Genomic DNA, 26,109 nt, shown 5'->3' on the forward strand with positions numbered 1-26,109 from the left:
CTTACTTTCTTCCTTCTCACTTCCGAAAACGGGAGCCACACCTTCCCTCGGCCCCGCCGCCCGTGGAGCGGGGACCGGCGGGGAGTACGCGGTGTTACCGCAATACCGGGGCCACGGCGCGGCTCCCAGGGCGCCAGGGAACTGCCGCTTCCCGATGTCCCGGGATGAGCGGGGATGTCCCGGGATGAGCGGGGATGTCCCGGGATGAGCGGGGAACGCTCCGGGCCCGCCAGGGGGCGCCCTGCGCCCGGACCCCGGGAGCGGCGGGGACGGAACCGGGAACGGGGCAGGGATGGAACCGGGAAACGGAGAACGGGAGGAACACGAGAAAGAGGCACGGAGGGAACACGGGAACGGGGCAGGGACTGATCCCGGGAACAACGGGGGTAAATTTGAGAACAGGGCAGGGATGGAACCCGGGAACGAGGCAGGGATGGATCCTGGGATCAGCCCATGCCCGAACGCGCAGAGCGGCGGGGATGGATCCTAGAAGAACCATGCTCAGATTCCCAGAGCGGCAGGGATGGATCCCGGGAGCGCTCCGTGCCCGAACCCCGAGAGCAGGGCAGGAACGAATCCGGGCAGAGCCTTGAGCCCTGATCCCAAGAGCGGCGGGCCTGGGCCGTGCCCGTTGTCGCCCCTTCGCCGCGGGCTCGACGTGAACCTCGCCGGGAACCGAGGACGCGGCAGAGCCGCCCGAGGTGCGGAGGGCACCGTCGGGGCACAGCCCGAGCCCTCCCGCCGCCCCGCAGCCCCCGCCCCGCAGCCGTCCGCTAAGTCGTTTCTGCCCCACGGCGGAGCGGAGCGCGGTGTGGGTGTCCCGGTGCCCGGTGTGCCGGCGGGGCCCGGTCCGGCCCGCTCCCCCCTCGGCCGCCGGCGGCTTTTGTTGGCGGCGGCGCGGGGCGGGGGCGCGGGGGGCGGCGCGGCGGGGCGGGGGCGGTTTTGAGGCAGGAGCGGCGCGGCCCGTGCCATTCGCCCGCCGCCGCTCCCGCCGCGCCGCTCCCTTTGTGCCGCCGGCCCGGCCCCGCTCGCTGCCTAATTGGACTCTGTAATCGCCGGGAACGGGCGGGCGGTCGCCGCCTGCGGGCACGGCGGCGCGGCGGGGCGGGGGGGCCGGGGCCGCGGCGGCTGCGGGCAGGGGCTGCGCGGAGCGCTCTCCTCCCGCCGCCTCCCGCCCGATCCCATTCGCCTTTGTGCGTGCCCAATCGCCGCGTGCTCCCCGCGCGGAACGGGGATGACATTTTGATTTCATCATTAGCATCCGGCGTCAGGTTGACGCAGCAGCAGCGGCGGCGGGAGGCGGCGGCGGCGGCGGCGGCAGCGACGACCCCGGCTCTCCGCCTGCCCGCAGCAGCCCCCCGGTGCCGCGGGCTGCGCGGGTCCCCCCGGCCCCCCGCCCTGCCGCCCCCCCATGCGAGGGGCCCCCGGCCGGCCCCGCCGCCGCGCTCCCACGCCGCCCCGCCGCTGCTGTCCCCCGCGCCGCCGGGAGCCGCCACCGGGGCCAGCGGCGGCCAGGAGCCGGGCGGGCAGCGGAGGATGCCGGAGACCGGGCAGGAGCCGCCCAGCGCCCCTCAGCCGCCCCCCAAGGAGTCCTTCTACATCAAGAACCTGCTCAACGGCGGCCCCCCCAAGGCGCCCCCCAAGCAGCCGCGGGCGCTGTTCGCCCCCTCGGGCAAGGCGGCGGTGGACGGCGCCGGCTTCGCCCTCTCGCAGGTGGGCGACCTCGCTTTTCCCCGCTTCGAGATCCCGGCGCCGCGCTTCGCCCTGAGCGCGCACTGCCTGGAGCGCGCCCAGACCTGGTGGTACCCCTACGCCCTGACACCGGCCGGAGCGCACCTGCCCCGCACGGAAGGTACCGTTCCCCAAAACTTCCATCATTCCTTCCTTCCCTCCGTCCCTCCCGGGCGGGGCGGCGGCCTTGGGGGCCGGGGGCGGCGGGGCGGGGGGTGAAGCTGGCGCTGGGGCGGCGCGGGGATGCTGCCGGCTCGTCCCGTTCCCGCTGACGGTACGCGGGGCCTGGGTGGCGAAGGTGTCTCTTTGTGTCCCTCATTTCCCCCCTTCATGCCCCGCTTCGTCCTTCCCATCCAGCCGCAGAGAAATCCCTGCTGAGGGACTCGTCCCCCGCCTCGGGCACCGACCGGGACTCCCCGGAGCCGCTGCTGAAGGCGGAGGGGGAGCAGAAGGAGCTGGACTCCAAGAGCCCCGACGAGATCGTGCTGGAGGAGAGCGACTCGGAGGAGGCGAAGAAGGAGGGAGGCGCGGAGGACTGGAAGAAGCGCGAGGAGAGCCCGGAGAAGAAGCCGTGCCGCAAGAAGAAGACGCGCACGGTGTTCAGCCGCTCGCAGGTCTTCCAGCTGGAGTCCACCTTCGACATGAAGCGCTACCTGAGCAGCTCGGAGCGCGCCGGCCTGGCCGCCTCGCTGCACCTGACAGAGACCCAGGTGAAGATTTGGTTCCAGAACCGCCGCAACAAGTGGAAGAGGCAGCTGGCGGCCGAGCTGGAGGCGGCCAACCTGAGCCACGCGGCCGCGCAGCGCATCGTCCGCGTCCCCATCCTCTACCACGAGAACTCGGGCGCGGAGGGGGGCGCGGGGGGCGGCGGAGCCCCCGGCACGCAGCCCCTGCTCACCTTCCCTCACCCCGTCTATTATTCCCACCCCGTGGTCACCTCCGTGCCGCTGCTGCGGCCCGTCTGAGCCCGGCCGCCGCTGCGCGGAGGGGCGCGGAGAGGCGCGCAAGGCACCCGCCCGCTCGTAAGTACTGCAGCCCCTCGTGCGGGGGGGACTGCGGGGACACGAGTGCGGGAATGGGGGGACCCCTGGGCGGGTGGTGGTAGGAGGAAAGTCGCGGAAATTTTAGGGGGGAAAAAAAAATAAATAACAAGAAAAATGTGAGGGGAGGGAAACGAAAATGAGGAAAATGAAAGCGGGGACTTGTAGGGAACCCTGGAGCTGTCACACCTTTTGTAAACGAGAATGAAAACCGCGATGGTCTCTCTGTGGCTTTAGTTTTATTTTTGTAAGAAAAACGTTCAAAAAAATTAAAAAAAAAAAAAAAAAAGAGGAAAAAAAGATGAAAAAAATAATAGTAATAAGAAAAAAAAAGTGAATGGTCCCAGGCCACTCCTCGAGATTTGCCAAACGCTAATGGGAAGCTGAATTTCTGTTCCTTTCGGACCTCTCCTTCTGCCTCCAAATAATTGTTCAGGCTCCTGATCCTGTCGCGACTCAAACTTCATCGACCACGGCTTTTCATTTAAGCAGACCTTTGCCTCTTTGCTTGCCCACGTTTTGTACCTTTCGGTTTCTGTCATGAGACTCTCCCGAGCAAGAAAGACAGCCTCAAAGTGAACGGTTAAATACACTTGCACGCTTTGAGTGACCCTTATTTATTATCGTTTACTTAGATATTTTTAATTCTTGTTTATAATTCTTGTTTTCCTAGTTGTCGGGTTGTTTCGGGTTTTTTTTCCTTGTAAAGTTATTTCACTATCTGGGGGGGGGGTAAAAAAAATCTGTACTCTTTTGCTTTCTTTTGTAATACTAATTATTATTATTAATATTATTGTACTTTTGAACTGTGCAATATTGTACGATGATTCTTAAAGCACTGCTTTTATTTGAATGGTGAGGAAAGGGTTTTTAGCATTGTAAAATTGCGTTTCTTCATGTTGTGCAAAATAAAATAAAAAAGAATTAAAAGCGAAGGAAAGTGAGAAGAGAGGAGCAGGGCATGGGAATTAGCATCAGCCCGGCTTATGCGAATAAATAATGCGAATAAAGGGAGATTCGGTGAGCTGGGCGCTTTAAGTGAAGGACAATCAACTTTAGGGTAATTTTAATTTATTTGATATGATGTACAGTTTTCTTCTAAAGTCCATTGAGTATGTGGATTTTAATAGGCAGAAATCAAGTGAGGAGTGGACACCTCTAGTCTCTCTCTGTCTTAGTGTCTGCTCACCTGTTGTCTGACAATTGTTTGCTTGTCTTCCCAAGGGTTTGGGTTGGTCGGTTTCTTTTCTTTATTTGATTTTGAATTTTGTTTTCCCCTTTCGGTTGTACCCTCTGCCCTCTCGTTTTCTGTTAGGGATCGGTCCTATTTTTAAAACAGCCTATATTGTTATAAACTTAATGTTGTGGTGGAAAAAAAAATCAATAAAACCCGTTCCTTATCATTTTTAAAGTGTGGTTTCGGGCGAAAAGAAAATATAAATAAACAGCAACAAAACAAGACAATTTAAAAAAATAGAAACAACAAAACAAATAATCCAAGGGCTGTCTGTGAGCGCCGGGGCTCCTTGGAGCGGGGATCCGGAGGCTCCCTCCGCCGGGCAGGGATGGGCGGCGGGAGGATTTTGGATTTTGGCAGCCCCGGCGCAGCGGGGTCACGGTGCCCGGGTTAACCCGAGCGAGGGGTCCCGGGGAGCCCCCGGGACTGCCTGGGGGCAGAGGGGGGATCCCTCCCTTCCTTCCCACGGGAGCGCCGCCTCCCCTCCCCGAGGGCTTCCCCTGAACTCCTGGCCGCCCATTCCTCTGCGCCCCCCCGGTGCTGCCCCTGCCTTCCCTTCGCCCCCCTCCCCCGGGGGCTGCCGCAGGGTGTCCAACCCCTCTGCCCACGGCCGAGCCCTCACGCGTGTTAAAACCCCCGGCAGGGTTATTCGGAGATAGGATCGCTCTCCGCTTCCCGCAGATTGGCCCGAATCGACGTGTTGATAGCGCCGAGGGCAGGATTTGGGGCCAAAGAAATCAAAATAAAACTCAGCGTTGCGAAAAGATAATCCCGCGTTTTCTTTTCGTTTGGGATAAAAACCCTGGCAATGGGTCGTAAATGAAAAATAAACAGAGTTTCGGGGTCAAAACGCGGTGCTGGCTGTGTCGCCAACAAACAGAGCGATGCCTTTGCTGTTTGCAGTACCAACTTTGGGACAAGTCGCTTGCAGCCCATTAAAAATATTGTTGTCATAGTAAATACGTCTTTCCATTTTACAGCGCGGCAGCACGATGTTATCAAACGGCAAGGAAAGAAAGCTCATTTATTTCTGGTCAGTGCTCAGAAAACGATTCTGGACCCTCCTGGCCCTTCCCCAGCAGAGGAAGGAGCCGATGGACACCAGCGCGGCTCGGGCCCCGCAGCGCGGGTGCGGGCAGCGGTCACCGGCTCTCCGTGCCCGTCCCGGGACTGTCAGGGACATTTCCCAGGGGAACGATGGTCTTGGTGAGGTTGGTGGGGCCCGGCAGGATTTTTTTTTTTTTTAACTAAGAAGAGGGAAAAAATAAAAAAAAAAAAACAACCAAGCAATCTAAGCAGATCTAGGCTTTTCTGCTCCCGCTGCCCTTGCACACGGCGGGATCGGCAGCAGGCGGATGCTGTGGAAGGTGGCGGTGAAGTTGGGCCGCGGGCCGAGGGCCTTGTGAGCCCGGCTCGCTGCCCCCCGAGCCGCCCCTCTCCTGCAGCCGCAGTTTCCCCACAGCCCGGCCGGGATGCATCGCTCGGAGCGGGATGCTCCTCTCTGCCCGCATCCGCAGCCAGCCGAGCCTGGCGCTCAGGCTTTTCTCAAGCCTTCAAGAGGTGTCCCCAAACTCCATCCTATCCCTCAAGGATCCAGCGAAACGCCAAGCGAAGTGTCCCGTTTCTCCCTTCGGGGAAGATGCCACCGAGCGCTCCCGCTGCGCTGCGCCGCTCCCGGGCGGGGAGCGCCGACCTGGAGCGGGACAGGAACGGGACAGGAGCGGGACAGGCTGCTAAGAGACCCCCCACCCCCTCCTCCCGCATTTTGGCCCTGCTTAAAGTTTCTGGAAATCTCGCATCACTCAGGGATGGAGTGAAAGCAATCGCTTTGAGTGGTGGAAAGAAAATCATCTTTACAGAAACAAAAACTGTCTGTCGGGGAAGTGAGTGCGATTCAAAGAAAGTTGTTTCGATCCTCTCGGCTGTTGGCAACCCCGCGACCACTCGTGTTTACTGCTGCAACCCCGCTCGGCAAATCTCTGCCTTTGTTTGTAATTCGGGAGATAACGCGGTTCTTCTCGGCCACTGTTTTGAGCCGGGCTGAACAGAACTAGCTCGCCTGTTTGTGGTCGAAACACACATGTATTTCTTTTATTTGGTAGTAAATAGGGGGTTGCTGTGTATAGCAAACAGCGGGGGGAAAGATATAAACTTCCCAGCCACCAGATTTGGGGATTCAGAAGAGTTTTGCCTTCCGGAGGGCTGGAGCAGGGAGCCGTTCGGCCCCGTCCAGAGCCGCACACTCCCGGCGACCCACGTTGGGAGGTTGGTACTTTTTATCCTAATTATTGTTGAGTTCTTTTTTTTTTTTTAGCTGAATATTTTCAAATTTTCCGGTACGGGTCGGTGGGAAATGTTTGATTCTGCAGTCAGTGTCTGCGACGTGCAGAACGGGCGGCAGAGGTGGGGACACACGGAGTCGCTCCGAGGGAATAATCCCGCTTTAAAACAGTGGTGGAAAACCCTGTGGGTTTGGGTTTCAGGTTTGTTTGGGTTTTTTTGTTTTTTTTTTTTTTCTTTTTCTTTCCAAATATGCTGCAAGTGTCTCTGTAATAATCACTTTACTCTATCGACTTGGCATAGTGTGCTAACGGAATGAGAAGACCATTAAGAGCATTAACAGATTGGTACAGCATAATGCTTCAGTTCATATTGATCGTAAAACGTCTGTAAAATATTGTTTCAAATGAATCTATTGTTCCTGCGCTCTTTCGGCGGTGTTGATGACCTTGGTTTGTTCTCCCACATCCAAATTATTCTCTCGCTGCTCCCACATGATTGGGGACCGGCCAGTGGGACCTGTCGCCGCCGTCCCCGCGGACCTTCACCCACCCGAAAGCGTGGTTTGAAGGGTCAGAATCACCTCAAAAATAAGAAAAAAATTAGAAAACGGTTATGTAGGAGGGAAGGAACCCGGTGTGAATGCGCTCCGCGCGGCTCGCCCGAGCCTCCCTCCGCTCCGCAGTGTGCGCGGCTGCCGAGATGAAACCTCTCCCGGGATCACACCCCCGGGGAGCCCCCAGAGCTGCCCAGCAGAGAATTCTGAAACTGTTTAGATGAGTATCAAGTGGAAGGGGTGCAGATCCTGCGGACGGCCCCCACCCCACATCCCGGGGCGCGGGGGGGACCCCGGGGAGCGCTGCCCGCGCCCGGGGCCTGGGGTGACTCCGCCGAGCTGCTCGTGCATATTTTACCGCCCAAATCAGCCAATCCCTCTCGATCAGAGCCATGCCTCGGATTCAAAACTCGCTGGTCCCACTCCCTGCCTCGCTGGAAGGGGCCGTGGGATGGCTGTCCCCCCGCGGGGACACGCGTGTCGCCCAGGCAGAGCGCGGAGCGGCCCCGCGGGCGTGGGAAGCGGCCGCTCGACAGGAATGAAACCTCCGCTTCCCTCAGGTTTGGTCACCTGGTCTCGGCTCTCCTGAGCTCCGATATTTTAAATAAATATAAAGAATCTCTTGCTCTCCTCAGCTCTATTCGCCTTCATGATAGAGTGGAACCATCAGATTTTCATCAAAGTTCTATTAAGTGAAACATAGGTTGCAGGGCACCCTCTGATTGAAACAGTTTAAATTTTAATTGTGTTTTTAATTTGACATATAGTTGCAGAAAGGAATGACACTACAACGCCAAGGGGCGGTCGATTTTCTTAATTTCTCCCAGAGGAATTGATGAGTCTATCAGGCCACTAGATTGGAAACACATTAAAGCTCTCTGGTTAGGTTGTTAATTGGAACTTGATGGATAGGGGGCCTTGGATAGGCTATGCTGATCCAATCTTCATGACTTTCTGTTTTCCAATAAATTACACGATTCATTTTCCAGCCACAGATTACATAAATTGTACACCTCTAGGGCTCTCTTTTTCAAATAGGGAGCCCTTTTCCCCAAAAGCCTATTGCGAGATGTCATTTGCACCAAAAAACGAGCAGCAGAGGCTCTTGAATGAAAATCGAAACATAATCAACGTTTATACTTAGAAAATTTATTGAGATCATTTTCTCTGGTATTTCCTTATTTTAAAGTTTGGACGCGCCATATATCATAATCCACACGTGTAAAGGGAACTGTGTTTAATATTTATCGAAGCTTGATTCCAAGATCAAACTTGTTTATGACTTCATCTGTCATTTCAGAGGGAACCTTCTCCCGATATTACGGCCGCTCAACAAGCCTATTTTCCGAGTGCTGCAAAAGCAGCGGAGATCAATTTTTATTAGGCTCCCTTTGAAAGCTTGCTCAGGGCCACTTTAATATCGAGCATTGTAATAATCTGGAGATCTAAACTTTAAGCGTTCGCTCTGTCTTTCAAAGTTTATCTTTGCGGCGGCGTTTGATCATCGGTGCCCCGACGGGACGGGCGGCGGGGAGGGAGTTGGGGGGAGCGGCCAGCTGCGGGTTACCCCACGCAAAACCCTTCCCGTGACCTGCAGCCCCTGCCCTGATGAATATTTGATCAGATGATAATGAGAGCGCGGCTGGGCCGCTCCGACCCGCCGTCCCTCCCTTCCCGCAGAATCTGCTTGGCTTCCCTCCCTCCAGAGCGGAGCGGCCGTTTCCCAAGTTTCTCTTAAATCCTCATTTCAGGGAAATCTGGTGTTGTTCTGGCTGTGACCGAGCAGAGCTCACGCTGCCCGCAGCGCTTGTTCATCCCGGCCAGCCCAGCATCCCAATTCTGCAGCGTCCCCTTGGCCCGGCCGCAGCCACTCGTGCTGCTCCCACGGGCGGGACACTGTCCGTGGGGAAGGAAGAGCAGTGCCACGCTGTGCTGGTGGCCTTCGAAGGGACAGAGCTCTGTGGGCGGCAGCTGGAGGCCAGCGGTGGCACCGCAGTGTCACGTCGGGGGTGCCGGAGGAGCGGGATGGCCCTTCTGTCACCTTCCCTCGCTGCTCCGGGCCCGTCCCCGCGCAGGAGCCGAGGGCTGGCAGCCCCCAGGGGCTCTTCCAGGTCGGACAGGTCCCCTGTTTTTGCTCGGAGCCCCCTTGTCCCGCTCCCCGCCCTGGGAGGGGTCTGGGATCTGAGTGCGGGGCCAGCCGGGGCGGCAGAGCGGGATGAAGGACGATTTCTTAAATTGTATTTCAGTGCGGGGTCTTTCCGGGTTAATGAGCTGACATCATGATTAAAGCTGACCATTTGTAATGTGTCGCGACCCTGTTGAAAAGCACTGAAAAGGTTAATGTGGTAAAACAGGACAGCACCTGCCCCTCAGAGGGAGAGGAGGAGCTGGAACACTTTTCCTAATCAATTAGTCCATTAATGAGTCTATCAAGTAGTTAAGTAGTTAAAGATTATGCCGCTGGTCTGGGTAACAGTCGTCATCTCGCTATACCTAATTATATTATAAGTACTTTATTCAATATACCGGACATAATATGGTGACTCGGAGTTAATGAAAATGTCATTTTAAAACGTCTTGACATTTGTCTCTATTGATTTGTATATTTCCATCTCATTCTTTGCTTTTTCCCTATTTGATTTTGAGCTTTTATTTTCCTTTTATATTTTTTAAAAATTATTTTAAATAAGGGGGGTATATTTCTGTAGAGAGGGAACGACCGGACGGTGGGGGGAGGAATCAACAGCTGGAGCTTGCAGAGACCCCCACCCTACCCCGCTCGGGCAACCTGGGGTTAAAAACCCGATGCCAGGGCCCCTGCCAAGGCCAAGGATATTGCACTTGGATATGGGTGCGACCAAACCCACCGGGATTTCCGAACTGCAGCAGCGCTTCCCACTCTCTCCCCGGCCGTAGCGGGGCTGCAGCAGCCCGGCCGGGGAGGGCTGCGGGCTCGGGGGCAGTCCGACCCACGGACACGGGTGTCCGCAGGGGACAAGGGCAGTTTATTCTTTCGGAAAAAGAAAGCGGGGAAATGGAGGCGGGGAGGGCGGCAGGGTCTGCCAGGAGTAGCGTGGGGCTGGGGTCGTGGGGCAACTCGGGGACCAGCTTTCCACACCGGCCCCGTTACCGGGGCTCCTTTCTGGGGATTCCCGGGACGGAAGCAGGCACGGATCCCGCGCCGGTGGGAGGGAGGCCCCAGCTCCCGGTGCCGGCTGCCGTCGGGGCTCGATCTCCGCCTGCCACCTCCGGGGAAAGGAGGCTCCGGAACCGCGGGCCTGGGGAGTCTCTCTGGCTCCCAGCTGCCGCTCCGGCTTCTCTAGGGAATGTGGTGCATCCTTGCTCTCGGCCCCACGTTCCCTTTGGGACAGGTGGGACACAGCAGCTGCCACCTGCAGGTTTCCCCTTCCGCGGGCAGGGGAAAGAGCTGCGATGGCTGTGATTTATACACCCCTCTGAGGGGAAGAGCCCCTGACTCCTGACAAAGTTTATTTGGTAATGCAGCGGCACGTACCCTCCCTCCTTGTTCCCCACGGCCTTCAGGCCCTGGGATGAAAGCGCGGGAGGCATTTCGTGGGACATTTGTTACCGGCTGCAGTGCAGAGCAAATCCCGCATACTGGAAGGTTTCCCAGTGCTGCCGAGCAGGGAACACACCGCGACAGGCTTTTTTCCCTCCTCTAATGAGGAGAAGGGTAAAGATCCCCGGATATGCACAAGGTGTTTTTCCCGGCACCCCCCGCCCCCGGCCGGCATAAGCCATTCAGCCCACGTCGTTGTCGCCCACTCGAGGTGGAGGGCAGGAGGGATGGCGGGCGGCCAGCAGCCCTCCTCTGGGGCCGCGGGGTCAGCGTAGCCCCCGGGGACGGCGGCGAGGACCCGCCGGGGGTTCCCCCCTCCATCTCCCCCGCGCCTCCCCATTCCCGGAGCCCGCGGGTTTCCAAACTTTCCGTGCCCGCCGCCGCCGTGATTGGCGCGGCGGAGGCCACCTCCATGCAAATGAAGCCCCGCCGCCCGGCGCCCGCAGATCAATAGGGACGCGGGGGAAGGAGCATGCATTCCGCCTGGGCCGGCGCGGGGAGAGCCGGCCGCCGCACGCCCCCAGCGCCCCCCGAAACACCCCCCACCGACGGCTCCCCGCCGGCTGCCGGGGCTCCCCCTCCCGCGCTCCCTCTAAAGCGACAGCTTCCCTCCTCTGCTTTCTTATGAACCCAGGATGAGCAGCAAAGAAGACCCGAGCAAGTGCTGTCCGGCGGCTGCTCCCATCTCCAGTTTCACCATCCAGTCCATCCTGGGCAGCGGCAGCGCCGACCCCCCCCCGGGAAGCCGGTGACAGGGCTCCCGCCTGGCCCGCCCGCGCCCGGACCCTCTCGCTGTCCTCGGAGGACGAGGAGCCGGAGGAGAGCTGGAAGCACCGCGGCTGCTTCTGCCCCGAGGCTCAGGGCCCCGCCGAGGCGTGCCACAAGCACCAGCCCCTCAGCTTCACCTGTCTCGGTGAGTACCGGAGAGATGGGAAGGGGCGGACGGGCCCCGCCGGGAAGGGCTCGGCCCCGGTCCGGCCCCCGCCGGGAAGAGGGAGGCGGGGGCACGTCGCACCCTCTCCGCTTTCGGGGCACGGAGTATTTGCGCCGTCCGTGGGTGAAGCGGGTAGGAAGGAACTCTAGGGAAAATGGGATGGCTTTTAAAAAATCTTTTTCTTCCCATCCGGCGTTGATTTTCCCGAGGGATGCGGTGCGATGGATAACGCTCGTTTTCTTAGATTCTGATTACAGCTTTCGGGCCGGGGGAAGAACGATGTTTATTTTTTAAGCATTATTTCTGAATAAACGGTCTGTGAAATGCGATGCTGTAAAGTAAAATTTGCTGACTCGTGTCGGATAGAAAGCCTGGTACTAAGCTGCTTTCACTGTGGGACTCACACCCACCTGTCCATCCATCCATCCATCCATCCATCCATCCATCCATCCATCCATCCATCCATCCATCCATCCATCCATCCATCCATCCATCCATCCATCCGACGGACAGGGATACCCAGGAGAGGGTGGCTTCCCCCGGTGTCGTTTGTGTGTTCCCCCGGAAGCAGAGGTCCTGGGGTCTCGCCCCGGTGTTTTTCCCCCCGGGGCGGGGGGCTCGGCCTTCGGGGGTCCCGGTGCCGGCCGCCGTGCGACCCCCGCGCTGTCGCTCTGTTGCAGGCAGCGCCAAGGGGAGCGGAGCGGCGGCGGCGGGCAGCGGGGAGCGGGGGCCTTTCCTCTCGCCCTCCCAGCAGGACTGTAAGGACGAGAAGGAGAAGCCGCTGGGACCCTCCTCACCTTCCTGCGGGGACCGGCAGCGCGACGGCGGGGACCGGCAGGCCGGCGCCGCCAAGAAGAAGACGCGCACGGTGTTCAGCCGCTCGCAGGTCTATCAGCTGGAGTCCACCTTCGACATGAAGCGCTACCTGAGCAGCTCGGAGCGGGCCTGCCTGGCCTCCAGCCTGCAGCTCACCGAGACACAGGTGAAGACCTGGTTCCAGAACCGCAGGAACAAGTGGAAACGGCAGCTCTCGGCCGAGCTGGAGGCGGCCAACATGGCCCACGCCTCGGCGCAGACTCTGGTGGGGATGCCGCTGGTGTTCAGAGACAATTCCCTCCTCCGAGTGCCGGTGCCCCGCTCCATCGCCTTCCCCGCCCCTCTCTACTACCCCGGCAGCAACCTCTCGGCCTTACCGCTCTACAACCTCTACAACAAGATCGACTACTGAGCCCCGCGCCCGCCCCGTCGGGACCCGCACCGGGAGCGGGGCCGGGGCCGCCGCGGAGGCTCCGTGAGGGGTCTCAGGCCGCCCCCACGGAGAGGACACAGCATCCAAACTGATGGGAGGGATGGGCAAACGGAGAGCACCCCCGCTCTGCCCTCCTTGATATCTTGCCACTTGAAAAGAAAAAAAAAAAAAATTAAAAAAAGCGTTATTTCAGATCTGTAAATATTTTTAAAGAAAGTAAGAAAGAAAGAAAAAAAAAAAATTAAAGCGTTTTAAGCCTCGTTTGTAAATTTGCCACCTCGGTCGCGTGTCCCCGAGGGGGAACCCGGCACCGGGCCGGGATGGGCCCGCGGGGCCGGGATCGATGCACGGGAGAGCCAAACCGACTTGTAACGCCGAGGGTTTATTTTTCCGGAATTTTTGCTCCTTATCTCGTTTCCTGCAGGGAATCCCAGCCGGGCCTGGGGCTGGAGGGGGCTCGCTGCCCTTCTCTCTGCTGGGAGATGAAGGGTATTGCCCGAAAAGTTTCGTAAACGGGCACCTTTTTTTTTCCTGTTTTTCGGAGTGTTTTGGTGGAAGCCGAGGTGGTGGGCTCGGTGCTACCGGGGACTGGTCCCTGCTCTCCACGCCCCGGGTTCGCACTGAGCATCCTCGACGGGTCCCCACGGGATACGGCCTCGATCGGGCACTCAAAACCAGTAAATCCCGCGTCAAGTGGCGATCAAACAGCGGCTACCGGCTCCGAGGAACGGCCGTGCCGAGCGCCGGGGGTGTAACAGCAACAGCAATGAGGACAACGAAAAACAAACCCCCGAAAAACAGAGAAATAAAATATCCGAGGGGATAAATAAGGCGTTTTTCAGTGTGGGGAGGGGGAATGTTCTCCCCGCCCTCCACAGCCGGTGTTTGAGCCATAGACCCTTTGCCCCGGGGTAGCGGTAGCCGGGATGGGGAACACAGCCCCGCTCCTTCGCTCCGCCTTTCGGACTCGTTTCATTTTTAGGGGTAATAACTGGTATTTCGGGTTTTATCCATTAACACTGCTAAACCCCAGCAGCATCCTCTCTTTCCCCGCAGCACCATCCCGAGCCGTTCCCTCGGGGACATCTCCCGGGCCCCTCCGTTATCCGCCGGGGTGGGACGGGCAGAAGGGACCGACCCCTGCGACGCCGCCACTGCCCCGGGAGCCGCGAACTACAACTCCCGGCAGGCCCCGCGGCGGCGGGCTCGCGGGGCACGTCGGGGACGCAGCGCCACGCGCGTTCGAAGCGGCCAATCACGGGGGCAGGGCGGCAGTGCGCGCGCGCGGGCGGCGGCGGAGCCTGAGGTGAGGCCGGGACCGGGACCGAGACCGAGACCGAGAACCGGGACCGGGACCGAGAACCGGGATCAGATCCTGATCCAGGGTTGGGTATTCGGGGATCGGGACCCTGAGCGCGCCCTAACCCTCCCGTCCGGGCCACGCGTTCGTTCCCCGCTGTGCCCGCCGCGCTCGCTGCTTCCCAGGCCCTTCCCTCACTCTCGTCCCTTCCCGCAGCGTTTTCCTCATCCCGGCGCTCTTCACAGGCACCGAGGCCTCGGCGCTGCCGAAACTCCCAAAGCTTTTCCTTGGCGGCCCGTGGAGCAGCGGGAGGAACTCGTTCAGCATGAAAACGGTACTTTGAGTTTCGTGTTTTGGGAATAAAAACGCGGGCGGGGAGGATCGATGCTCTTAACGGAGCGTTCTGCTTTGTTCCAGCAGCCCCGTCCAGCTGAGTGACACCTTTGCCAAGAGGAGCTGTAAAAGTACAGATTTCTTGCTTGTTGACTAAATTTTTTTTTTTTTGCATTTTTTTTTTAACTGAGCCCCATAGTTAAGTTAGAATCGCTATTTCAGCAACATGTGCTTTTTCTGTAGTATTTAAAAGTTTTTTTTCTTGTGGTGCCACAACATTTTACCAGAACTTAATTGTTTGAGGTGGGCGCAGCACCGTGGTTTGGCAGTCCTGATGGTGGAGCAGCTGTTTTTGTGAAAATGTGGAGCTCTGGGTCTGATTTTTAATTTTTTTTTTTTTTTTGCCACGTATAAGAGTCAGGTTATACTTATAATTATGATATTGTATACATTGTTCTGAATTAAAAATACCTTTGGGACAATTCCTTTAGATTTTCTGTCTCTGGACCTGTATCTGAAACATCCTCAGCAGGTGCTGCTGGATTCCAAGTAGCTTTTCCTTGGAAAGATGTGTGGTAAAACCTCAAGTCTCTCTTTTCCCAAGTGTTCCCAAAGCAGGGCAAAAAGGGGGCTCAGAAAGAAGCTTTTATATTATTAAAAGGTTTTTTTTCCCCCATCACTTCATGCTTAAATAGCACTTTCTGTTGACACAGCGAGTGTTTTTTTGTGTTTTTTGAAGGATGTCTTGGAGAGCAAAGCTCCCACTCAGGAAATCTCTCCAGTGTAGGAATGTGTGTTCCTCACTTTATTACACAACTTGATGATGGTTTAATTTCTGACAAGCACTGAGCTTGGAACCACTGCCCTAAATTTGCACCTTGCCCTTGGTTCATCTGCTCCTTGTCTCCTGATTTATTCTCAGAGGTGTGATCTTACCTTTGCAGTTAGATATGAATTCTGTAACAGTGTTCCAGAAAATCTGAGCTGATTTCACTGCTCTGCCCCTTTAGCAGGAGGTAAATGTGCCCCTGAAAAAGGGCTGTGGTTGTTTTGTTGTGGATGTGTAACCAACAAAGAGTGTTTGTAAGGTCTAAGCTGTTTTCCAGCTGAAATCTGCAGTTCATAGCTTCTGCTGTCCTTGGAATTTTTCAACAAACTTGTCCTGGAATGGGAGTGCTGCATTTGCCTTTGGAGTCATTGCTCTTTGGTTGAATTGTTGATATTTTTTCCTGGTCACATCCCAGTTCCATGGTCACTCCACATTTCAGCCCTTCACAAAACATAACTTTCCTTTCTTTACCTGTCCCTTGGATTCTAAGAGAGGATGAATAAGAGTCTTAAAGCTTTTTGTTGTACATAATTCATAGCACTTATGGAAGCCTAAAGGTCTGAAAGTTTAACAGTGGCCAAAACTATATAAAAGATGATCCACTTGGAATTCTTGGAAGTGTGTGACTGTCATACCAATCCAGGAGCAAATGAACACTTTTTGGAGTTTTCAATTCCAGTTCCTTTCTTCTAGTATGTGTTTTTAAAAGTAGTTTCTTGATGTTCACAATAACTTGTGAATATTTAGAAAACACAGCCACACCCTCAGCAGAGTGAGGGAAAAACTTTTGTAAGTAACAATATCTAAGCTTATAGATTATGATAATGATCATAATATTTTTGTGTTGTTTATTCATGTTGCATTTGATATTTAAAAGCTCTTTGTAGAGAAAGGCATTTATTGAGGTTTTGGACAGGGATTGGCATCTTGAGTTTTAGTTTGTGAGAAATTTAGGTGTTCTGAACCTGTTCTGTGTAAAAGCCAGTGAAGTTTTCAGGTCTGCTTTGGGCTCAGAGGACTCAGTCTTGTTCACTTGCTAGGCTTGTGTTCTTGTAGTCATTAAAATTGCATCTGTGCCTCATTGTCTGCAGATGACTGGATCAAACGAGTTCAAACTCAACCAAACTCCAGATGATGGGATTTCATCAGTGAAGTTCAGTCCAAACACATCTCAGTTTCTGCTTGTTTCATCCTGGGACACAACTGTTCGGCTCTATGATGTTCCTGCCAACACCATGAGACTCAAATATCAGCATTCAGGAGCTGTCCTGGACTGTGCTTTTTATGTAAGTGTGGGAGGGGTTTTTAATTATTATTTTATAGCTGTAGAGTGTCCAAAGTATGAGAAATTGTCAGTCCCTGAAATTAAAGAGGGGGCCTACCTGTGCTTTTTTTCACTGAATGTTTTGTCATGTGGTTGGTGCTGTACTCTAGATCAACACTCAGGTTCTCAAATCTCCCTTCAGTTTTAGGATTACACTGCACCTAAATGGGACTTAAGTTGTCAGTCATTTAAATATATGAAGAAATTATTTGGTGTGGCTTCTATCTGCCTTTTAAAAATTTATTTTAGTTTTACTTCTAAACTAAAGAAATTCATATCACTCAAAGCACTTAAACATTTTGTAAAGCTTCTGTCTGTTTGGATCTGAGTCAGACCTTAACATTTGTGTCTTAATCTTCCCAAAACTCTTGAAAGCAAGTCCTTTGTTATGAGTTTAGGATGCTGAATGCAGAGCAGCCATGGAAACTAATAAGGTAAATTTTATGCTTTATAGGATCCTACCCATGCCTGGAGTGGAGGGCTGGATCAGCAACTGAAAATGCACGACTTAAACACAGACCAAGGTGAGCAGGTTGAATTCCAAATGCTGTCAGCAACTGGCCTGAGCTTCAGATTCATGTACCTACATGCACAGAGTATCCTGAAGGTTCTTTAGATGGGGGATATTTAAGTGTCTGGCAGAATAATAAGTGATACCTAAAAGCCTGGAAGAATTTGCCATTGCCAGAAATTTTGGTAGCTGCTTGGAGGGTGCCTTGAATTGATTTTCTGGTGATAATCCTGCTCATTGACAAATGAGTGTGTGCAGTAATGGTAGCAAAAAGCTCAAATAATTCTTCCATAGCTGACTTCCTACAAGTGTTTTAATATTTTTATTGAGATGTAATACTAATTGCTTTCTCTTGTCATCTTACTGATATACACAAGCTTTAATTGCTTTCTGTATTAGTGTGTTTGTCAGCATGATATCAGTTGATACTTTATACCTAAAGAACTCTCAGGGACTGCCTAAAATTCTTAAATCTTAAGCTCAAGAGACATAAGTTTAAATGTAACAGTCCAGATCTTTGCAAAAGTTATGCTTCTGAAGGCTGAACTATCCTTACAGGGACTTCTGGCATGGAAATGCACCTTCAGAATGTCAGAAAATGCTTGTGCTGCAGTTGTGTCCTTTTTTTTATTATTATTCTTTATTTCACCCATTCAGACTGTTTGTGGGGCCAGTGAAGTTGCAGTATATTGTGTTTTCTTACAGAAAACCTTGTTGGTGCCCATGATGCTCCTATCAGGTGTGTGGAGTATTGCCCAGAAGTGAATGTCATGGTGACTGGCAGCTGGGATCAAACAGTCAAACTCTGGGATCCCAGAACTCCCTGTAATGCAGGAACCTTCTCCCAGCCTGAAAAGGTATGTGCTGCACTCCAGGTGTTCAATAATGCATGCTGGGGCTGAAACATCACACAGGACACTGACTGGCCTGAATTTGTGAAGCTGTGGGCTGGATTTTTGAAGTTCTAATGAATGTTTTTTAAACTGGGTGAAAATGGAGCCTTTTAAAAGATTGGTTTTCAGAGTGTATTGCCATTTTTGGTCAGGGCTTTGAGCTTTCCTGAATGTTCCCTAATTCTTGGTGCTTGTGCTGGACCACATTCTTAAAATTGAAAATAAATTTGAAGGAAAACCAAGCATCTTGGCTTAATTATAATATGCACAGTTGGTTTCCTTAAATGTTAAGATTTTAGGTATATCAGACCCTGGCACTCCTAAGGTCTGGTTGTTCTGGAATGTGCACAAAAAAATCTCTATAGGAGGCAATTTATGTTGCCTGAAATAATATTTTGGTTTTTTACTTGTGTTCAAAAATTTGAACAGAATTGCTTGTATTGTGATCTACCTGTTTTGTATTAATGCCTAGTAAATTTGGATATTCTTTGGATATAAGCAGAAATCTTCTGTACTAATGGGAGACTCAGAGAAATAGGATAAAATGGGATAATGTCTTCAGCTTTTTCTAATTTGCCATATGGTGTGGTAACTTCTCATGCTGCTTACAGCAGTGTCATTGGAAGAATTAACAGAAATTCCTGGGATTGTTTTTCAGGGACTCCTAAACACAGGCTGGCCTGCTGGATAATTTTACATATGAAGATTTTTTTTTTTTTGCCTGTACCTTTTAAAAATTTCATTTAGCACTGTGACATCCTATTGTCAAGTCCTAATTATGAGCCATCATTAACTCCCCTTTGGCCCTAAATAGCTCTTACTTTTATTCCAGCAGAGCTGGATCTACTTCTGGCAAGACCTTTGTGCAGAATAAAGTAATTGCATTATTTCTAGTTTTGATTTATAGATGTATGTAGCATGTAAAGAACTGTGATAAATTGCTGACAGAATATCATATAATGGACAGCCACAGTGAATCAAGCTGCTTATTGGTTCAGCAAGGTTCATTATGTCATTTTTTTAATGCTGCCTTTGATGAATGTGTACACCTACTCCACTGCATGACAACGGTTTCATTTGATTTATGGCTGTGTGGTGGAGAAAGAACACTCACTGTACAGGTGTGACATCAGTTCCTGAAGAAGATTTAAGATATTTAATGTTCTTTGTGCCTTTGTTTCCCTATATGTACACAAACAGATTTCCTATAGTGTTTATGAATATTTCTGCAGCAGTTTTTGCATCAATAACAAAAAACTTTCTTGTTAAAAGGTGTAGCTACTATGGGCTCAAAGTTTTTTTACCCTTTTTAGGGTATAATCATTCTTCCTTTTTAGGAATAATTGGGATCATCAGAAATTTTGGATGATTCCTGTGTGAATATTTAAGACTCTTGCCATCTTAAAATCTCAGTCTTAAGATTTCAATAATTATATTTTAGAGAAGAAAGTATGCTGGGTGGGTGAGGATTGGTTAAATGAAGCTTTTTTATCTGTATCTATACATACACACCTGTCTGCATAGTTTTTTATTAGAAATTTAATTTTTGAAAACATATTTGTAGCAAATAGAGAAAAGTTGTTGTATCTGATGTTTCAGTGCAATCTCACCAGAACCAAGCAGCTTTGTTGGGTTTTGTCAGAAAACCAGAAAGTGAAACCAAATGAAATTGTCCAAGCACATGCCAAAGTAAACTGATTGTCTCTGGCAGGATACCAGATGTCTTACACTTTTCATTCCTCATCTGAGGAATACCCAGGATCTGTTTCCTGTGTGTTTGCCTGCATTTGATCACTAGAAAAAGTTCATTCTTATCCTTTGCTCTTGTTAGCAGCTCAGTGGCAGCTGTAGGTATTGATGGTATGGATTCCATCTGCTTATGTATCCACAACTTGGAATTCATTCCATAGTACAGGGATTTTTTACTAAACCTTTTTCCTTTTTTTTGGCATTTTTTTTAACTTATTGCCAGATGAACTGTATCCCAAGCAATAGTTGGAAACAACAATTCATGCACTAAATATTTTCATGTGGAAATTTGATAAGCCAAAGTTTCCCACAGAGCTAAGTTTTGGGGTAGAGTTAAAATTCCAAGTCATTATCATTTTTTTTTAATATGTCAAGCATATTGCTTTCTTCAAATTCACTTCATTTTATTAAAGTATACAAAGTAATAAGTGTTTTTTTTTTTTTTAATGATCTCTTGGCAATATATTTTGTTTTATTAACATGAAGCTCAACTCAAAATATTTAGTTTATAAAGAAAAATACTTGATTACCAGGTGGTGGAAAACAGAGAAGAAAATGTGTGATGTGTTTATGTAGGACTAAACTGCAGGCTCATGAACTGACAGTGGGAATGCAAAACCAAGCAGAGATTAATTCCAATATCTATCACTTCCCCTTCTGTTCCTTTGTATGGGATTTTCTTTTGCCATTAATTTCTGTAAATTTAATGCTTGGGATAGTTTTTGAGCTTTTGAATGCTGCATCAGGGTGTTCTCACTAACCAGCTGCACATTGCTGCTGCTTATCCCAAATTTGGGATCTAAATGAAAGCTGAAGGGAATGGTGTTGCTGTGCCTTCCATGGGAGATGTCACCAGTTGTGTTAGAGCTCACTGCTGGCAGCTTATTCTGTACAAACAGCAGGGGGTTTTTCAGGCTAACATCAATGTTAAATACTGTAAATATATTTTTTTGGAAGGTCTACACCCTCTCTGTGTCTGGGGACAGGCTGATTGTGGGGACAGCAGGTCGGAGGGTGCTGGTGTGGGATTTGAGGAACATGGGATACGTGCAGCAGCGAAGGGAATCCAGCCTGAAGTACCAGACCCGCTGCATCAGAGCATTCCCCAACAAACAGGTATGGCAGCAATCACATTTCTGCTGAATATTCTTCAGGAAAATGGGCCTTTATTTTCAAGTTTATTTTTCAGTGGGGGGGTGTGTTTTGTAATCAAACTCTGTCAGGGGGGAGGCTTCCTGTACATTAATTCTTTTTAGTGCAGCTTAGCAATGTTTGCCACTGACTTAGCAGCATATTATGTTGTCATTTTGTTCCTCAAGATTTGTCTCCTTTTTGGAAATAACCTATTTAATGAACCACAATGCTGACATGTAATTAAAAAACATCCTTCCCCTCCCCAGTTGCAGTAGAAGAGAGAAAGCCAGAACTGGTGATTCTTAAGCAGCTTTTGTAATCCAGGTTTCTTGAACTGTCTGTGAACAGGGGCAGGATTAAAACTGCATGAATGTCGTTTATGTATTTTTCTCTTTTTTTCTCTCTGAGCCTGTGGCATGCACTGCAGAACCCTGGATCCATTATCCAGGGGGAATTGTGCAATTCAGGTGCTCCTCCAGCTGTTCTGTGCAAGTTAACATGGTGTGTCTGTGGTATTTCTTTTTCAAGGAAAGCAAGAAGATTGGCTTTCTCTGCCAAACTAATTTGTAAGGGAATTTTCTCCTGTACAGAGTGATAGTACAGGAATTGCAAGACCTAGTTACTTGTTCTTGAACTGGCATGAATGCTTTGTCCATTTTCAGTTCTAGTTATAGTAAAACAAGCTGATCTTCCAGATTGTATTGTGTGATGGATTTTAAAGAGCCTTGTTATAGCTAGATATCATTGCAATCCTATTTCTGAAGAGATCTATTATGGACTTAACTCAAAAGTGATAATAAAAGCATCTCAGGTTGCTCCAAGTCAGGACTGTAATTAATTGGATAAGTGAACACAACTTGTAATCAAGTTTCACTGAAAATACTATTTCAGCTTGAGTGTTTAGTGGTTAGTATAAAGCTCTGAACTAATTTTAATGTAATGCAATTCTGAAACTAAATAGTCCTGTGAGTATGTCTCATATTTCAGATATTAAGCCCTTGGGGGGGTAGGTAAGGTAATGCAAGGGGTTCTTATCTCTTGAATTTTTTTTCCCCAAAGACAAGCTTGTGTTTGGACCTGCAGAAGTAATCACAAGTCTCATTGTCAGCTTAAAACTACGATGCAATGAGAATCTCTCTTAGAAAGCTTTTTTCTGCCTTGCCACTTTCCTAGAATTTAGAAGGCTATGAAATAAAATTGTATTGCAGTCTTTTCTCTAGTTGTAAACTTCTAAAACATGTAGCTCCAATTTTTTTTTCTTGTTAGGGTTATGTTTTAAGTTCTATTGAAGGTCGTGTAGCCGTGGAATATTTGGATCCAAGCCCAGAAATCCAGAAGAAGAAATACGCGTTCAAATGTCACCGCTTGAAGGAGAATAACATTGAGCAGATTTATCCAGTTAATGCCATTTCTTTCCATAATGTCCACAACACCTTTGCTACAGGTAAATACTCAATTCTTTGTAACATTGCATCAGTTCCTTTAGTTTTGATATAAACAGATCAGCCTTGACTTCATATGCCCTGACTTTTTAAGCATTTAAATTGTATTCATGCCCATAAGCAGGGTTTTAAAATTATTTGATGTAGTGAGAATTCTTAACTTTTAGTATTTCTTCCCTGCTTGTGTTTGGATGTGCAAATGTAATCACAAGTCTCACTGTCAGCTTAAAACTATGATGCAATGAGAATTTCTCTTCTTTTGTTTTGTTTTTTCTTAGGATTTAGAGAGCTATGAGATAAAACTGTGTTGCAGTCTTTTCTCCAGTTAATTGCTTCAACAGGGAGTTTGGGAAATGCTCATTGTGCTCTTTACTGAATGAATCAACCCTGTGTTTTTCCTGACAAAGTAATTACGAGCAGTTTTCTTTTTTTCCTGTGCTGCATCTCTTCACTTTGATTCTTTTCTTTCCTCAATTACACCTTACAAATGATTTTTTTTCCCAAAATCGCTGCCTCGCAGGCGGCTCGGACGGCTTTGTGAATATCTGGGATCCCTTTAACAAGAAGAGGCTGTGCCAGTTCCATCGTTACCCCACCAGCATTGCCTCCCTGGCCTTCAGCAACGACGGCACCACGCTGGCCATCGCCTCCTCCTACATGTACGAGATGGACGACATCGAGCACCCCGAGGACGGCATCTACATCCGCCAGGTGACCGACGCAGAGACAAAGCCCAAGTGAGTGCCTGCTTCACCTGCACTTGAGGCTCTCTGAGCCTCCACCCCAAGATTTATTAATTTTCCTAAATTCATGAATAGCATTATTGATGGTAGGAGATAGTGCAGCTTGACAGTAGGGCTGGGTTTGATGGTATCTGCTTCGCCCAAGCTTTCAATATCCGTCGGTTGATAGACGGCTGATGGATAAAATTGTGCCTGGTTGTTTAGTGGGAGAAGAATGTCAAACTCTTATCCTCTTTCAATAGGTGCTATTATGTGAAGCTGTAGAGTTATTGCAAGCTCATTGCTTCAGGAATTGAGTGAAGAATTCAGGAATAATTTATTGGAGTAAATGTTAGCGTGTTTGGATATTTAAAACTTGGAATGAATGCGATATGTCACACTGAGTGTGCACCCAGCTGTCAGAGTGAGCAGTGAATTTAGATTCTGTTCTAGGAAGGTTGGGTAAAATCAAGGAAAAGCTGTCTCAGTTTCTGGGTGTTGGAGTTTGCTGCAGCCCTTTGAGACCACACTTTTCTGTTGTTGTTGCTGTCAAAATGAGGCAAACTGATTGATGGAGGTAAAAATTCCTGTTCAGCTCACTTTGGCATGAATGTTACATAGAAAAATTGCCATCCCAGTGCAAAATCGTGCTGCCTTTAATAATGGAGGCACAGGAGCAGTTTGCTTTATTTTTAAATTCCTGTGCTTTATCACTGCTAGTTTTTTTCTCTTCTAGGACTCAATCTGTCTTACACCTTATCAGGTTGTCTCCATTATTAAAAGTGGCTGTGAAAACAGATACATAAGTGATCAAATTTCTCAAGTTTAAAACCTCAAGACCTTTCCTTCCACTCCCTTAAGTGACTTGTCTGTTGCTTTGGAGCAGCTGGTTTATATCTATGAAAATGACATATTTATTATTGTATAAAATACACATCTTTCACTTGGAGATACTTGTTTTAAAGTAATTTTGATATTCCTAGAAAAATAAAGCCAGAACTATTTTGGTATTTATTTTTGGGAGTTCCTTGAGAGGAAAAATCCAAATATGATAATTAATTAAAAAAAAAAACAAACAAACCAAATCAAGTTGTTTTGTTTTGTTTTGTTTTCCAAAGTTGATAAAGGAATACTTGCTGTTGTTGGTTTTCTAGTAGTAATAGTTTTAATAGTAAGAACTGCTTTCAGTTTTTTTTTTTATTCATTGCTAGTTAGAGTTGCTAATTCTGTAGATGCTTCATTCTGCTGTACAAGGAGGTTAATCTACAATTAAACAATATTTCCTCTTGGCCCTCCATTATTTTCTGAAACAGATGGTTCATCATTTCCTGGGCTGTTAAACACAGCAAGGTTAAGGTTAGACTCTTGGGAATCAGCTAGTTTGGAATCTTATTAGGCTGTAGAAGGAAAACTAATAAGAATACTCCTTAATATCATTTTGTGACTGTAAACAATTATTTATTAGCAAACAATTGATCCCAGAAGGGCAAATTGTTTGAGTCAGTAATGAGCTGAGAAAAGACAGAGCATCTCTGTGTATTTGGAAAATAATTGTAACGTAATTGCAATGCATTTAGACAGGCATCTTTTTGGACCTGTTTCTATCTTTAAATGAATTTCTGAAAACATTAACGAGGTTTATATGCTTTTCTGACATTTACAAGTTGCTTGTGCCAACCTTAGGGCACTAAGAATGATGGGTATATTTTAGTGGTTCAGTAGTGTGAGTCATCTTTGGTTTATTCTAAAAATAAGTTACTTAGGACAGAAGACTAATGGCAGTTTCATAGTGATCTTTTTGCATGTTAATTTGAGTCAGAGTTTCTGCACAATGCATTCTTAGTGCATCAAGATGGTGCCACTTTTTCATCATTAAACTCTTAATATTCTGTATCTTGGTACAAGTGAAAGCTGGCTTTCTGCTCTCCTAGGATGTTTATGATTGCTCTAAATATTCTTCCTAAAATAGAGTTTATTTATTGCAGGTCTACATAGACTACTGGTTCTACTCCTTCTCCACAAGAGATGCTCACCTGCTCCTAACAAGGCTTCACTAAAACAAGCAAAGTGAGAAGAACAATCTTTGTACTCCTGTTGTTTTTAATTAAGAAATGTTTGTTTGTTTATTGTAGTTTGTCTAAATTTGTCATCCCTTGCTTGCTTGTAATGTTAGTGAAACTATTTTCTTTATCTGCTGTCTGGAGCTGAATTAGTTCCATCCTGTAGATAACCTTTTGAAAATGTAAACATTTTGTAGTATCTGATTATGAAAACTTCCTCTGCTTTCTTATTTGCTGAATAAATATCTACAGATTTTTTGAAAACAAAAACTTTGTGTAGCAGCCTTTACTGATTGTGAAACAAATGTTGAGACCAAACCCTTGAATCACAGGAGTTCTTGAGTTCCAAATCTTCCTGATGGAAAAATTTCTGAATCTTTAATATTCCTCCAATGAGATGAACCAGGAAATAAAAATAAATATTTTCTGTTAACTATTACCATTAAAAGCTGTCTCACTCAACTCTGTTTGCAGAGCAGACTCAGACTGCTCTCCTGGTCACTTTTGTCAGGTATTACTAATTAAATATTTATTTTACAGTGAATAGTAAGGAGGGACAGAAAAGCTGAGGCATGAGGAAGGTGATAGAGCTGTGAGTATTTTGGGTTGGAGATTGGATTCATTCTTTGCTTCCAACTTCTTCTCTTCTGTCAGTGCCTCTGTAGCCAGTGGGAGCACTTCATTACCTGTAGGAAAACAAACTTGCTGACAACAGGAATGGTAGCAGATCATTGCAGAGAAGGTGGTGATGGAGAGGAAACAGCTCTGTGTGTGCAGAAATCTGACAAACTTGAGCTGTTACCAGGTACACGTGGTAAATGAGTTGTACATGGAATATTTTGTAGTTTGTCACGAGCTGGATGTGGATTCTTTGGTAATAGAAGCTGGTGTTGATAGGTTTGGAAAAAATGAAGATCTTCCTGAGTTAAATACGAGTAATGCCCTCACCATACTGTCATCCAGCCTCTGTTTTGGTAGTTGTGCACCACCCCTGTTCCTTGCAGTTTTAATTGGCTTTTTTTGCAGTGAGGGTTACATGGCTGAGGTTGAATTTTTGATGTCAGCTTAGGAAGTCATAACTCCTTGGTGTTCAGGTGTTTTATTATTTTTAGAATTTTAGCTTTGCTAAAGAAGGTCAATTGGAGCCAAATCGTGGTTTAAAGGTTTCTGTCAGAATGACTAGGAAAGCAAAAATTTTTTATGGA

At 49.4% G+C, this 26,109-nt stretch overlaps 3 protein-coding genes across 4 annotated transcripts; all 3 read left to right on the forward strand.

The window, feature by feature from the left end:
• The first annotated feature begins 1,389 nt into the window (after nt 1-1,389).
• Nucleotides 1,390-2,813, forward strand: HMX3 (H6 family homeobox 3). The gene is made up of 2 exons (XM_079312276.1): nt 1,390-1,852; nt 2,089-2,813. Exons 1-2 carry the CDS (start codon nt 1,537-1,539, stop codon nt 2,694-2,696), a joined length of 924 nt encoding a protein of 307 aa, XP_079168402.1. The 5' UTR covers nt 1,390-1,536; the 3' UTR covers nt 2,697-2,813.
• A 7,259-nt stretch (nt 2,814-10,072) lies between these two features.
• On the forward strand, nt 10,073-12,797 carry HMX2 (H6 family homeobox 2). The gene is given in 3 exon segments (XM_079313252.1): nt 10,073-11,157; nt 11,159-11,337; nt 12,039-12,797. Coding segments are annotated over 3 exon segments (825 nt in total). The 5' UTR covers nt 10,073-11,059; the 3' UTR covers nt 12,587-12,797.
• Nucleotides 12,798-13,787: 990 nt separating this feature from the next.
• On the forward strand, nt 13,788-25,174 carry BUB3 (BUB3 mitotic checkpoint protein; the record flags this gene model as incomplete). 2 transcript variants are annotated; one of them, XM_079313150.1, is made up of 9 exons in its annotated part: nt 13,788-13,913; nt 14,124-14,241; nt 16,161-16,355; nt 16,848-16,917; nt 17,610-17,761; nt 20,504-20,662; nt 21,947-22,124; nt 22,643-22,859; nt 24,830-25,174. In XM_079313150.1, the coding sequence occupies exons 2-9, from the start codon at nt 14,233-14,235 to the stop codon at nt 24,837-24,839; spliced, it is 990 nt and encodes a 329-aa protein (XP_079169276.1). In that variant the 5' UTR covers nt 13,788-13,913; nt 14,124-14,232. The 2 variants fall into 2 exon arrangements, with proteins under 2 accessions (XP_079169276.1, XP_079169277.1); XM_079313151.1 differs by lacking the exon at nt 24,830-25,174 and having other exon boundaries at nt 22,643-22,863.
• Nucleotides 25,175-26,109: the final 935 nt, after the last annotated feature.

This window comes from Erithacus rubecula (genome assembly GCF_903797595.1).
Source record: "Erithacus rubecula genome assembly, chromosome: 9".
NCBI classification, from domain to species: domain Eukaryota; kingdom Metazoa; phylum Chordata; class Aves; order Passeriformes; family Muscicapidae; genus Erithacus; species Erithacus rubecula.

Bases quoted from the DNA above. Each gene is read 5' to 3' on its own strand.
- HMX3 (XM_079312276.1), top strand. From the start codon at position 1,537: ATGCCGGAGACCGGGCAGGAGCCGCCCAGCGCCCCTCAGCCGCCCCCC. The intron at 1,853-2,088 runs GTACCGTTCCCC...CTTCCCATCCAG, and splicing joins GCACCTGCCCCGCACGGAAG to CCGCAGAGAAATCCCTGCTG.